This window comes from Neopelma chrysocephalum, unplaced genomic scaffold (genome assembly GCF_003984885.1).
Source record: "Neopelma chrysocephalum unplaced genomic scaffold, ASM398488v2 Primary Assembly neopelma1_97102, whole genome shotgun sequence".
In the NCBI taxonomy this organism is placed as follows: Eukaryota; Metazoa; Chordata; class Aves; order Passeriformes; family Pipridae; genus Neopelma; species Neopelma chrysocephalum.
In genome coordinates, this window is record NW_020925744.1 from 4,779,958 (window position 1) to 4,793,605 (window position 13,648).

At 39.2% G+C, this 13,648-nt stretch overlaps 1 protein-coding gene across 1 annotated transcript in view; it reads left to right on the top strand.

Moving 5' to 3' along the window:
• LOC113961287 (leukemia inhibitory factor receptor-like) overlaps window positions 1–13,579 on the top strand; it is a 28,680-nt gene extending 15,101 nt beyond the window's left edge. The window contains exons 10-15 of the mRNA XM_027671530.1: window positions 449–571; window positions 1,149–1,301; window positions 4,004–4,147; window positions 7,699–7,792; window positions 9,849–9,912; window positions 12,636–13,579. Of these exons, the coding sequence (XP_027527331.1) occupies window positions 449–571; window positions 1,149–1,301; window positions 4,004–4,147; window positions 7,699–7,792; window positions 9,849–9,912; window positions 12,636–13,118 (1,061 nt within the window). The 3' untranslated portion in view covers window positions 13,119–13,579. The remainder of the gene's footprint in view (window positions 1–448; window positions 572–1,148; window positions 1,302–4,003; window positions 4,148–7,698; window positions 7,793–9,848; window positions 9,913–12,635) is intronic.
• The last annotated feature ends 69 nt before the right edge of the window (window positions 13,580–13,648 follow it).

Below are 13,648 nucleotides of genomic sequence, written 5' to 3' on the forward strand. Positions count from 1 at the left end.
GAGACAGAGATCATTTAGCTTCAGAGTTCTATAAATAAATGCACCTTTTCCTTGGTCCTTCTGCAACATCTACTTATTTTGCTTGGGTTTTTATATGGTAGCTGAGTGGAAAGTGTCTATGCTTGAACTAAGGTGTCTATAACCATTTTAGTTCCTAATTTCTTCTTTGGCAGCTAATGCCTTCCAGAGGGAGACTATAAACAGATCTGCCACCTTTTAAAAGAAAACCCATGTTACGTGTTGTTCTGCTTTTGAAAAAATTTGCATTAAGCATCTAGAGACATTGAAGATGGATTTACATATTTTGTACTCAGTGCAAAGCAGTATAAACTTATACTTATGTCACAGAAAGTAAGAATTATACAGAAAAACTCTAAAGCTATAGTTTCTCTCCTCTATAATTTATAACTTTTCAGTAAACCCTAATGGACATTTATTTGTTTTCCAGATAATTTTCAGCCCTATAAGTTGTACAAAATAGTGGTACATGCATCTGATGTGTGTCAGTGTGAAAGTTTCATAAGACATGAAAAGACTTTTGGAATGACGCACTTTTACTTCATGGAAGGAGGTATTCCTCCCCTTTGTATAACCTCATCCTTTTTATTTCTTCTCATTCCTATCTGCAGCCATAAAATGAAGGCTACACAAAATTTCTTTTCTGCGGACTGAACAGTACTCTTCAGTTAGCATTGCCTTTGGTCTTAGCAGTTATACCGTGGCAGTGAATGACCTGAATACTGTTCCTTACTGACAAGTGCACAGAAATATTTTTATTACACATGACACTACCAAAAATAACAGAAAGAGGGGCTTAGATTTGCTACTCCATGTAGCTCAGTTTTTAGCAGTGGTCAAAGTCAGATTTTCCAATCCCAGTTTGGTAGTGTCTCATATTGCAAGACAAAATGAGTACAGCTGTGGCTCTTGGAGTAAAATCTTTGTGAGAGAGTCACAATTCCTACCTACTTTGGTATTTCTTAAGATGAGGTTTTTTTACTCTATGGGATTTCTTCTTTCTCTTGCACTCTTTACATAGCATCTAGAATCTGGCAAAGAACTCCCTAGGAAGCAGCTTGGTTTCAGTCTTGTATGTCTATTGCAAAAGTATTGATGCAGAACTAAAATAATTATCTGGGTTTTTTAAGTTCCTAGGACAGGTCCCACTAATGTGACAATTCTGAATATCACAAAGCATTCTGCACTTGTGAAGTGGAACGAAATAGCTGCTGAAGACCGTTTGGGCTTTCTCCGGGGGTACAGAATCAGCTACACAGATTCATCAAGGAAAAAGTTTCTGGGTAAGTCACCATTGCCCAGAACAAAGCAGCAGGTCAGAGCCATGAAAGAAAAGCTTCATTCAGACCATTAGCTGTGGCTACAGCATGTACTGAGTTATGTAAGATTTCTGGGCAAATGGAGTGCTCTCAAAGATCAGCTCCTCTTTAATGCTCTAGATGCTCCCATGAATACTTGGAATTTTCTATATATTATCTCAAATTAAATATTGCTATTTCCTCAAGAATTACATTTCTAAGACTACTGCAGAATTCTCTAGCAACACTTAAAGGAAGACAACACTTTCAGTGTTTCTGAAGTATTAAGATTTTAGTCACAATACTTTTATATTTCATTGCAACTCATCCAAGATTGAGTATAAGCCTTTTTGTAGGACTTACGACATTATATATTTAATTTTTCAACTCAATTAGCAGTTTGTATTTTTTGCCTGTTTCTAAAGACACCATTATTAATTTACTTTTAGAAACATTTTCTTAAATTGATAGCTTTTGTGTTTAATTTTGGACTTGATGACCTAAAGGTCTTTTCCAACCTTAGCAAACTACAAATTATAAAACTTCTACACATTGAAATAAATGAATAGTTCTGAATTCAAACCATTTGAGTTTTCAACAAAAAAGATTCCCATACTTCTTTTGATAAATGTTTTCCTTCTGGTCTGTAGTGAAAAGTCTCCTTGCCATAAATAATAATACATTAACTTTGCAAGTACTGACTTTCAAATAAAATTGTAGACATGTTAGGGAAGACAAATAGCATCTAAGACCTGACAAAAGAAGATAGCAAGGGTTCTATAATTCATGTTGACCTATGCCTTTACAGAATGATAGAAAGTCTTCTGAGGGCTCCTTTCCACCCCAAATACCTATCAGAAAGCACAACAGGCAACAGAATGGGAGCATCCAGGATTGAAATTGTTTCTTTCTTTTTTCCTCTGCCCTAATCAGTCAATACAACAGTGACATGACACCCAATTGCCATGTTTTCCAGGAAGGAAGTATAATCTTATTGAAGAATGTAGGGGAAGGAAGTCTGTAGGCTACAGTACCACACTCACTTCTGTGAAGATCTTAAATCCACAGTGGCAGACTTGAAAAGTAATTTCTCCCCTACCAAAGGCATACTACAGCATAGTTGGTTGCACATTATTCTGGACAGGGGACCATCAGAAAAGAAAGGTTGATCTGAACGCTCCACAAAGCAGATGAAGCAGAATGCACAGCTTCTTTTCTGTACTGAATGATGAGTAATAGCACAAGTAAAGGTGAACAACTACTGACTACTGAAGTGAAGGTAAAGCATTTGATAGGGCCTAATCCTCATGTTCACTGTTACAGTCAACATAAAACAACTGGTCAGCATGTTGGATATATTTTCCTCTCGTGAAGTATACACAGCCTTCTGCATTCATCACCTCTGGTGGTTTGACCTTGACTGGATGTCAGTGCCCACCAGAGCCACTCAGTCTGTCCCCTCCACATCTGGACAGGGGAGAAAAATGTAATGAAAGGCTCATAAGTTGAGATAGGGACTGGGAGAGATCTCAAATAGATTACAGTCACAGGCAAAACAGACTCAGCTCGGGGAAACTTAATTGAATTTATTTCCAATTAAATTCAGAGCAGGATAATGAGAAATAAAACAAACCTTTAAAACACCTTCCCCCATCACTCCCTCTTTCCAAGGCTCTGCCTCCTCCCCCCCAGTGGTGCAGAGAGATGGGGAGTAGGGGTTACAGTCAGTTCATCGCAGGTTGTTTCTGCCACTGCTCAGGGAGAGGAGTCCTTCCCTTGGAAGACCTCCGTCCCTCCCTCCCATGGGAGACAGTTCTCCATGAACTTCTCCAGTGTGAGTCCTTCCCATGGGCTACAGTTCTTCAGGAAGTGCTCTAGTGTGGGTATTTTCCCACAGGGTGCAGTCTTTCATGAATAGGCTGCTCCAGTGTGGGTCCCCCACAGGGTCACAAATTCTACCAGGAAACCTGCTCCAGTGTGGGCTCCTCTCTTCACAGGTCTGCGGGTCCCTGCCAAGAGCCTGCTTCAGTATGGGCTTCCCACAGGGTAGCAGCACCTTTTCGGGCATCCACTTGCTCCAGCGTGGGTGTCCTCCGTGGGCTGCAGGTGGACCCCTGCACCCCCATTGACCTCCATGGTCCCCATGATCAGCACCACAGGCTGGAGGGGAATCTCAACCCCAGTGACTACAGCACCTCATCCCCCCTCCTTTTCCACTGACCTTGGTGTTTACAGAGCTGCTGCTCCCATGTATTCTCATTCCTCTCTTCTTTGGCTGCAATTATACCTGTACAATAACTTTTTTTCTTATTAAATATGTTATCACAGAGGTGTTATTATAATTTCTGATTGGCTTGGCTTTGGCCAGTTGTAGGGCCGTCCTGGAGAACATTGGGGAACCTTCTAGCAGCTTCTCACAGAAGCCATCCCTATAGCCTCCCTGCTACTAAACGCAATACATCCTTGGTGTGTTAAAACCTCATGCTTTTTACCTCTGGATTTAAAATGTACATAAATATTTTTGAGAAATCTTGTACCATCCAAACAACATCTGCACCATGTGGATTCCTCCAGATGTGGATTAGGGCATTGAAATTATGCCTTTTCCCCAGTCAGCTGCACTGATACACGCTCAGCCACTAAAGTTCATCTAATCATCTCCTCCCCCAACCCTTCTTGCATTTCAGCTGTTACTCTCAATTCTTCTACCACAAGTTACCATCTTACTGGACTGAAGGAAAAAACCATCTATCGTGTGCAGATTTCAGGATTCACTGATGCTGGAGAAGGACCTCTGACTCTATCACGACCTTTCAGCACTCCAAAATATGGTACTGTGTAACCTCTGTGCAACTGCATTGCACAGCATGAATCCTTTCTTTATGCCCTCTATATTCCCATGTTCTCTACCTCTTCCTGCTTTTCCAGTAGTCACAGATTGCTCACACACAAGAGTTGTTATTCAATCCTTGGTTACTGAGAGCCAACACACAAAATTTTTCCTCTGTTTAAGGTAAATTATGCATCACAGAACAATTCTACCTGTATTTTACTACCTAGCAGACAGGGAAGACTTAGCTAGGGTTCCTCATCTCTGAAACCTTTTCTGACATTTTTATGCTAGCTATGTGCACATATCTTTATTTATTGATGATTCCTGTCATAGATTTCAGCAGTTTAGATTTCTGCTTGTGACTAGTAAAATTTAATAGTCTTTGCTCTTGGCAAAATCCTGAGCAATCACATAAAACTGCCATTAACTGTAAAGATGAAAAATTAAGTACCTTTCAATTGCTCCTATTGTGGGTGACAGCCAACCAAAGTATCATTTGTTTTCTAATAATTTAAGTATATTCTAAGTAACAGATTCTTTAGTTCGCTGGCAAAAGTTTGTTTTTCTCAAGGGTGCCTGGATAGGATAAGAAGATCCACAGAGTTACATTTCTAAAGCCTCAAATACTGTAATTATATAGGGTTGGCCAAACATAGTCTTTCAAACGTTTTTAACATCCCATCAGTGAAACTAAAACTAACACTGCAGTAGACTCTTTTTCTTTGTTTGACCACAACTTTACTTAATTGAAGCTTTCTAAATAGAAAAGAACAGGCTAAGATGGTATCAGTAACCTGTGAAATTCAGACAGAAGTATGCAAATGGTTTCTCCCCACAACAGCTTTTTTTGTACTAAGCGAAGGAGTTGTAAATACAAGCAACTGAATAGTCAAGAGTGTGATGCAGGAAGAAAAAGGAAAGAAATTTAAAATCATACTTGAAATCCACAGGATTTGTGCGCCCTTCTCCCCCACACTGAAATACTTTCTCCTGTCAATGCAAAATATTATAATATCTCCCTGGAGCTTTTCTGCAGGACTTTATTCCACTTATCCTACCAAATATATATTTGGAGAGGATTCAATTGTTCAGTAAAGTAACAAAAATGCAGAGTGAAATTAATGCAACATCTTAAAAATTCAAGTAATTATACTGAATTTAAACATTACATTTAGTATTTCTGCCCTTCCCAACATTCTACAGGTTACTTAATCCATTAGAAGAATCTCAAGTTTCTTTGCTTTAAAAGCCTTTTTCAGCAATAAAGCAATTTGCGGTTTTCCCAATAACTTTTTAACAAAAATTACGTAGCTGTTTGGTTTAAAAAGAAAAAGGCATTTTTGCTGGGGGATGCTTAAGAAAAGAAAAAGAAAGTGGTCTTTTTCAAATATGGTTTGACAGTATCAGCAACACAATCATGAACTGACCGCACTTTCCTGGCACTGTTTTTAAACTTTTGATTTAGCCATTTATAAAGAAGACCTCAACACCGACTCTCTCTTAACATCACAGCCTGCTTTGGTTCCTGCAATGCATTAGCAGCATTGCTCTCACTACCTGAGCACTTTAGCAACCTTCATCAGCCTTTCAAACACTTCATCTTCTTCGGGCAGGTGGGGCATTGATGGGAAATATTTCGAGCAGGTATTATATTAACATAGGCAATAGGAGACGTAGGTTTGCATCAAGGATTGACAAATGGCTGAGAGAGATTACAGATAAAATTGTCTTAATGTTCTGAACAGGCAAAGTATGGGCAATGAACAAATACACAAACCATATTATTATTGTCAGGTCCAGGTGTGATCTCACAAAAAAAAACCCCAAATCCTACTAGTAAATCCTGAAACAGATGAAAAGCCACTTTCACTTGAATAGTTTCTTATTAAGTCAGACTTGCATTAAGGTCCTCATCTGTTAAATAAGCTGGAGCCCACATAATAGCTTGGGGTGTAAGAGTACTTCTTTCATTGTATAGTATTTATAGTTGGATGGTAGATTTAAGGATTCAAAACATATCACTTCCATCCCTGGAAAGGTGATGGAACAACTCATCCTGGATGTCATCTCTAAGCATGTGGAGGGAAAGATTATCAGGAGTAGTCACTATGGATTCACCAAGGGGAAATCATGCTTAATCAATATGAGAGTCTTCGGTGATGGCATAACTGCCTAGGTAGATGAGGGGAGAGCAGTGTATGTTGTCTGCCTTGACACCAGCAAGGTTTTTGGCACTGTTCCCCATAACATTCTCTTAGGCAAACTCAGGAAGCGTAGGCTGGATGAGTGGACAGTGAGGTGAATTGAGAACTCAGAAATTCGTGATCAGTGCTACAGTCTAGTTAGAGGCCTGTCACTAGTAGTGTCCCCTGAGGTTCTATACTGGACCCAGCATTGTTTAACTTGTTCACCCATGACTTGGATTAGGGGACAGATGCCTCCTCAGCAAGTTCACTGATGACACAAAGCTGGGATAAGTGGCCAATACCCCAGAGGGCTGTGCTGCCCCTCAGAAGGACCTCGACAGGTTGGAGAGATGGGCAGAGAAGAACTGTCTGAAATTTAACAGTCCTGCACCTGGAGAGGAATATCCCCCTGCACCAGCACAGGCTAGGGCTGACCTGCTGGGAAGTAGCTCTGTGGAGGAGGACAAGGGGGTCCTGGTGGAAAACAAGCTACCCATGAGGTGGCAGTGGGGCCTTATGGCCAGGAAGGCAAATGGTATCCTGGGGTGCATTAGGAAGAGCATTCCCAGCAGGTCAAGGGAGCTGATCCTGCCCCTCTACTCAGCCCTGGTGAACTTCACCTGGAGTGCTGTGTCCAGTTCTGGGCTCCTCAGCACAGGAGAGACATGGAACTCCTGGAGTAGGTCCAGCAGAGGGCTGTGAAGGTGATTGGAGGACTAGAGCACCGCACCAATGAGGAAAGTGGAAAGAGCTGAGCCTCTTTATTGTGGAGAAGAGACAACAGAGAGGGAATCTTTAATGTATAATTTAAGGAGACCTTAAATATATACAAATATCTTAAGAGCAACTGTCAAGAGGATGGGGCTGGACTATTTTCGGTGACACCCAGCAATAAAACAAGGAGCAATAGGCAAAAACTGAAAAACTGGATTTCCACATGACTATGAGGAAGAACTTCTTTATCATGAGGGTGACAGAGCACTGGAATGGGCTGCCCAGAGAGGCTGGGGAGTCTCCTTCCCAGGAGATATTCAAAACCTGCCTGGATGTAATCATGTGCAACCTGCTCCGGGTGAACCTGCTGTAGCAGGGGGTTGGACTAGATGATCTTCAGAGGTCTCTTCCAATCCCAAGCATTCTGTAACTCCATGGTACCTAGATATCTTAAAAATACAAACCTGAAAGCCTCACACTCTCCCCCAGAATGCCAGGTCTAGTTTTTACAAGATTTTACTTACAGGAATTCAAGAACATGTGTAAAGTTTGCCCTGACTTCTGTTTGAAATATTTCTCCCATGGAGGTAATATGGCCTTTCTGTACTTGACAACTCAAGTCTGATTCAATCTTTCCGTTTCTCATCAGATAAAGGATTTGAAGGTTTTGTGATTGGCCTTTTCTTCAGCATTATATTCATTCTGGTTTTTGCACCTCTCACTTGTTCTCTGGTGCTTCAAAGGTAAGAGGGGAATATTGACTGAAGTTTTTAGCAGCACTCTTGTTTTGCTTAACTCTGAGTTTCACAGCACTGGGCCTTTTTTGTCATTAAAAGCAACACAACTCAAAAAGCACACAGCACAAAAGCTGCCACACTCGTTTCACAGTCAGAGCAATTAAAAACCACCATCAGCTGATTAAAATAGTTTGTAAAAAATCTATAATTTTTTGCTTTTGACACAGTTACCTGACTATTTTCTGTCTTAAACACCATGGAAAAGAGCCAGGATCATTTCTCACAATGCAGAATACACTACATATATTGAAAAAACGTGCATTTGATTATTATCCTCTTTCATTCCCAACTGATAATCATGTCAATTCTATGGAAAAACAAAAGTAAATTCTAGCAGCCATCTAAGAAGTTTCTTGCAAACACATTTGGATATTAACTGTATAAATTATGCACATAAGCATATAATGAGAAGGAGTAATATGTGGATGAGTAGGAAGAAGAGAGGATAACAAGGGGGCCTTTAAGATGTGGATAAGGTCCACTTCTTTTCGGATAAATTATTTCTGCAGTAATAAAATCTTTCTCCCAGAAATTAATTTGAGGTACAATATCTGGGGCATACACTACCACTAAAAGAAAATGGCATGTATAGTAAAGGGTTCTAATATTAACTTTCTGACAAACTGAATTGCATGCAACCACTCATATTACTATTTTGATATCCTAGAACACTACCCTCCCTTTTTTTTCCTTTTTACAAAGCAGCAGCCTCAGAAGTTGAAAGCATGGCTGCTAAAAGACACATGGTACAACCTGGGGCTTGAAAGCCATACAGCATGACGTAGCCTGCTTTAGCTTACACTCCTGTCCTCGCTGCTGGGAAACAGACACTGCACTCCACATTAAGTCTCCTGTGCTCTTACCTTTTCAGACTGTATTTTAAGTTGCTATGTATCTTATCCAGCATTTTGGGCAAGAACTTCTGAGACCTACACAGAAGTTTTGACCTAGAGTAAACTTCATTGTGTTAAACATAAGATTACACTTCATTGCCTAGAACCAACAGGAAAGAATAGGAAAAAAAAACCCCACACAACGATCAAGCAGCACACATGAGCCCTACATATAGGTAGCACTACAAAATAGCAATTAAATTTGTAAATCTGTAGGAGTATTGAACACCTTGAACTGAGATAAAGTGTCCCAGAGATTCCCTCATTTGCCTGTTTATTTGTAAGAAAGACTCAACAGACAGCCAAACACCCATCTTCATGGGAGTCAACAAGAAGATTGAGGAACTCAACAGCCTCAGTCTTCATCTCAAACCACAGCTTAAACAAAGATAAAGTACTCTACAGCTAATGGAGTTTAGATTTAATTTCCAAACAGGAAAACACTGAAGTCAACACTAAGGCAGAGTTATGGTCTACTTAAACTCTCAGCCTCTCTCACAGCTGTGTTGAGGCTTTTTTTTTTCTTATGGAGATGAGATACTGTATGTAATAGCTTCCAGAAAAAGCTAAACTCAAAACAATCAGGAAAGAGAAGGAGCTGTGTTGTCCCCTGTGTTGTCCCCCTGCAGGCCACTAGTGCCATTTCACAGGAACTGAATGCAGCAGTAGCTTGCTCTTTATTTGAGTCAAAGGAAACTTCTAAGTAAAAGCCCAGGAGCAAGTACTTACTCAAACAAACTTCCTTCTATGCGTCCCAAAGCCCTTAAGGAAGATGGAGGCTTTGTGGAAATTATAACATATTAAGATTATATAATTATTAAACATATAGAAAGAGACAACATTACCAGCATCTGTCACAGTTCCTTTGTCATTAAACAAAGACGCTAATAATCGCTAACTCAGCATTTCAGTGTAGACTACCAAGTTTGGTCTTCAGCTTTTAATTAGCATTATGCTTAAAAGTCTCTGTAAATGCCTTGTTTTCATGGTCACAAAAATACAAATATGTGGTAGTTATAAAAAATACAAATATAAGAGGTAGTTAATTTAAATGCACAGGAAATACCAGTCATTTAATCTGAAAATAAACTTAGAATATTTCTTTACAGACTGAAAGTATCATGCTGGCCCAGTGTACCAAGCCCAAGAAACAGCAGTGCACTCCAAGAAATGGCAAGTACTCTTCTGATGGTGTGAAAAACTACACATGGGAGGTCTTTCCTACTGATCCTACTGATCTTTCCTACTGAATAATTAGTAATGCTAGTTATTAGTCCTTTCACACTTCACCCTAGAAAATGTCTAATATCAACAGTTGGGAAGACAGAGTAATATTCAAAATATAGGATGAGGGAAGGTTGTTTAGGCAGAGGCCTACATTTTCAATTTTTAAATTTTTAATTTAATAAAGGTCCAGGATTTCTTTGAGTACATTATAGAGCATTTTTAAAGCTATGGTTCTCAAAAGAACAAATCAAACCTGAGTAGGGGTAGATGGAGTCTAAAGAGAGAAAATATTTTTTATTCAGTCAGCTTTCATGAGCTGGAACTGATTATAAAGTACAAGTTACTCAAAGTACAAAGTAAAGAATTGTGGCCTACTTCCACAGAAGTGTCACAACAGAGATAATGTACATGGTGTTTTCTGAAGTCTGCTCTTCGTCCCTGTCTCTACTTGCCCCCAGAGCAATCCAAGGGCTCTGGATGGTCAGATGGTAGCTGTCTGAGCAGCATGCTCAAATCTTGCCCACAGCTTTCCCATATGTTTTGACAAGTATACCTGAATTTCAGCACTAAAGAAGTGCCCAGAAATCAGCTGTTAGAAGAAATTACAGCTGTTAGAAAGAGCTGCTGGAGATCACATTATTCATGTTTGCCTATTAGTGGATTTATTTGCATCTTCCCCTTCTTACCTTCCCCCTTTTAAACAAGTTTCTCCTCCAGTTTTGCTGACATCTGATACTAAAAGTCTTTCTTTTAGAAAAACTAGGTTTGTCTCTTAAGTCTCAGACCACCTACCATAATGTTTTTGGAGCAGGAACTTGTACTGTTTTCCTTTTTAAATCTTTTTTTCTGGCAGAACTGAACTTAATTTGGCACTTGTAAATCTCATTTCACAAGCCAACTTGCGAGCTTTAACAAAGCAGTCTCCTATCCAGTCAAATTTCAGGCATGAGCTAGTAGGTATCTACAAGCCAGACACTGGCCAAAACTGGCACACAGAATGAAGTAATCAGAAACAAAATTTCAGAAGACCCTCATAGTCTGCTGATAATTAAAGGTTTTGCTGAACATCAGGATTGCTTCCTGCTACAGAGCAAGTATGGGCTTTCATATTCCAGATCAGGACTTCCTCACTTGTTTTCTTCCTTTCTTTCACTTAAATGTAGATTAAAAAGTGGAGAGCTCAGAGCTAGTATGAAATAGTATTTTTCCAAAGCCAGGTAATGCAGAACAAAAGAGTTTCAAAAGCGGTGCTGTTCAAAAATTGCCATTTCACTATTTTGTTCAATTAAAGAAATTGTTCTTCTTATGAGCACCCAACAACTTCTATTTCTCAATGCTGGCATTCAGATACCCCTACTGACCACTCCATTAAAAATAACTCCACCTAATCCTCTTTCTTCTCATCTATCATACATTTAGAAAGTCAGCGATCTGCAAATTCAATATTTGTTTGAAGTTAGACTTCTCAAAGGAAAAAAAAGAAACCTACCATAGTCAGCATTTGCATAATTCCTGCCCTAAAGAAAATGCAAGAGCAGAAGCTGTTTTGATGTAATAACGAGCTTAGGTGGAGCTGAATTGCAGCATAGAAGTTCAGCAAGAAAGGAGTAAGAACCACCATCCAAAATAATCTAATAGGTTCAAAGAATAATTTGCCATTGTGAAGAATTGCAAATGAAATACATTGAGGCTGCATGTTATAGAAAGGACAAATAGGTTTTATGAACCACAGTGCCACTTTGATATAAAATATTTTTTAAAAATATATATTAATTTAAAATGCATTTGACTGTTCCTGCAGCAGCAAGGCAACTGTCAAAGAAAATAAAGTCTGTATTAGCCACATCTGATAGAGAAATATTGATAACATGTTGATAACATGGCAGGTGCAGAAATAACAGATATCAGATAACAGTTTGGAGGAAAGAGAAAAAGTACTATGTGAGGAGACAGTACAATAAAGAGGTTACCGCATACATTGTCTAGATGTAATTTGGTATTCTGAACACTTAATGAACTGTGGAGAAAGGTATTCCCAAATGGACTCTGCAAAAAAAAAGCAAGGAGCAAATCTTGCTATATTCTGTACATTTATTTGATTTGTAGGCTGTTTCAAGCAATTTGGGGTGGAAAAGTAGGGGAGAAGGGAAATATATAAATAAATAAAAGCTAATAGCTATACCAGGCTGCCCATAATTTAAAAAATACTATAGCAAACCTAGGAGAACAATCTAAGTGGAAAATAAGGATGCTTGGTATTAGCGTCTTCCATTTAATCATCCAGAATTTGCAAAAAACTTGTTACCCCGGGTATACTTAGATTATAACATGGCATTAAGTTTAACAACAAACTGCTTGCAGCAGTTGACACTTTAATCTTGTCTGGTCACTTTTCAAGCTGCTGCCTTTTTATAGTAACACGTTTGTTAAACTTTTTGAAAGCTGTGGGTCTCAGAACAGCACATCACGAGGCTTACATTTTATCACTAATATATTTGATCCCAAGTACATATAAAAGCAAGAAAAACTTTGCTTAAATACTATTGGAGAGGAGAAGATGGTCCTCTAGTATTAGGGAAATAAGTATTTTCCTTCATGTTTCTAAAAAGGAAGATGAGATTAAGTAAATTAATTAGCATATTAATCTTTCTCCTTGCTTTGTCTCACAGACTAACTGGAAACCTGTTTCAAGTTCACTGCTTCAGACCCTGTCAGACAATGATACCACCAGTCTTTTTGTTATAGAGCATGAGTCAAAGGCTCCTCTGAAGATTGGCCTCTTTACAGATGGTGGTGAAGACAGCACGTGTGACACCTGCCAGTCAGAAAAACCTAGCAATAACATAGACATAAGCCAGAGGCATGAAGAAATCCCTGCAGAAGCAGTTACAAGTGAAGAAGGTATCATTTCCTTTACAGTACCACTCTTGAATGACTACACTAGCATGGATTTCAGTGAGAAAGCCCTGATGAGTCTGACAGTGAAGCTTCCTGAAAGAGCTGCTCATCCTCATCTGGAAATGGAACTAAGCAGTAAGCCTGCACAAACTGTGCATAAGGTATTGTTGGCTCCCCAGGACTACCTCAAACAAAGCCAGGTAGTACTATTGTCATCTGGACCAACTTGCATTGGACAAGTCAATTTGAACTGAAGCCTCTTCATAATTTTCCATACCATAAAATCAAGTTCCAAAACTTCTGATACTTGACTGGGGTCATTAGGACTGTATAGGACAGTGAGCTTGTGGCAATAGTTGTCTCTACTTCAGGAAGATTTCTTGGTGAAATAGATTGATTACACAATTAGATTAGCTATTTCACCACAGTCATTCTGTGGAAAGTCCTACCATCTTACAGGGAACTACTTACAGGAAAAACCTTCCAGTAAGGTGCCTCTTGCTAGATACTTAGTCCCAGGGCACACAGGAGCCATTCAAACTTCCGCTCTAAGCACAGTGTTTTTGTTGTCATCAGCAAAATTCTTTAACTACCATGACCAGTTTAAGATCTGATTTTCAGATCTCATAAGTTCTTCTTCAGTAAAATTACATCATAAATAAAAAAAATCAGCAAAAGTATCTACACTCCAAAGAAGCTCTCCAGCTGGTCAAAGCTGGCCAAAGAAAACAGTGTAAAGCTTTGAAATTAGGAATTGAAAATTATGTTTATCAATCTGTTGAGG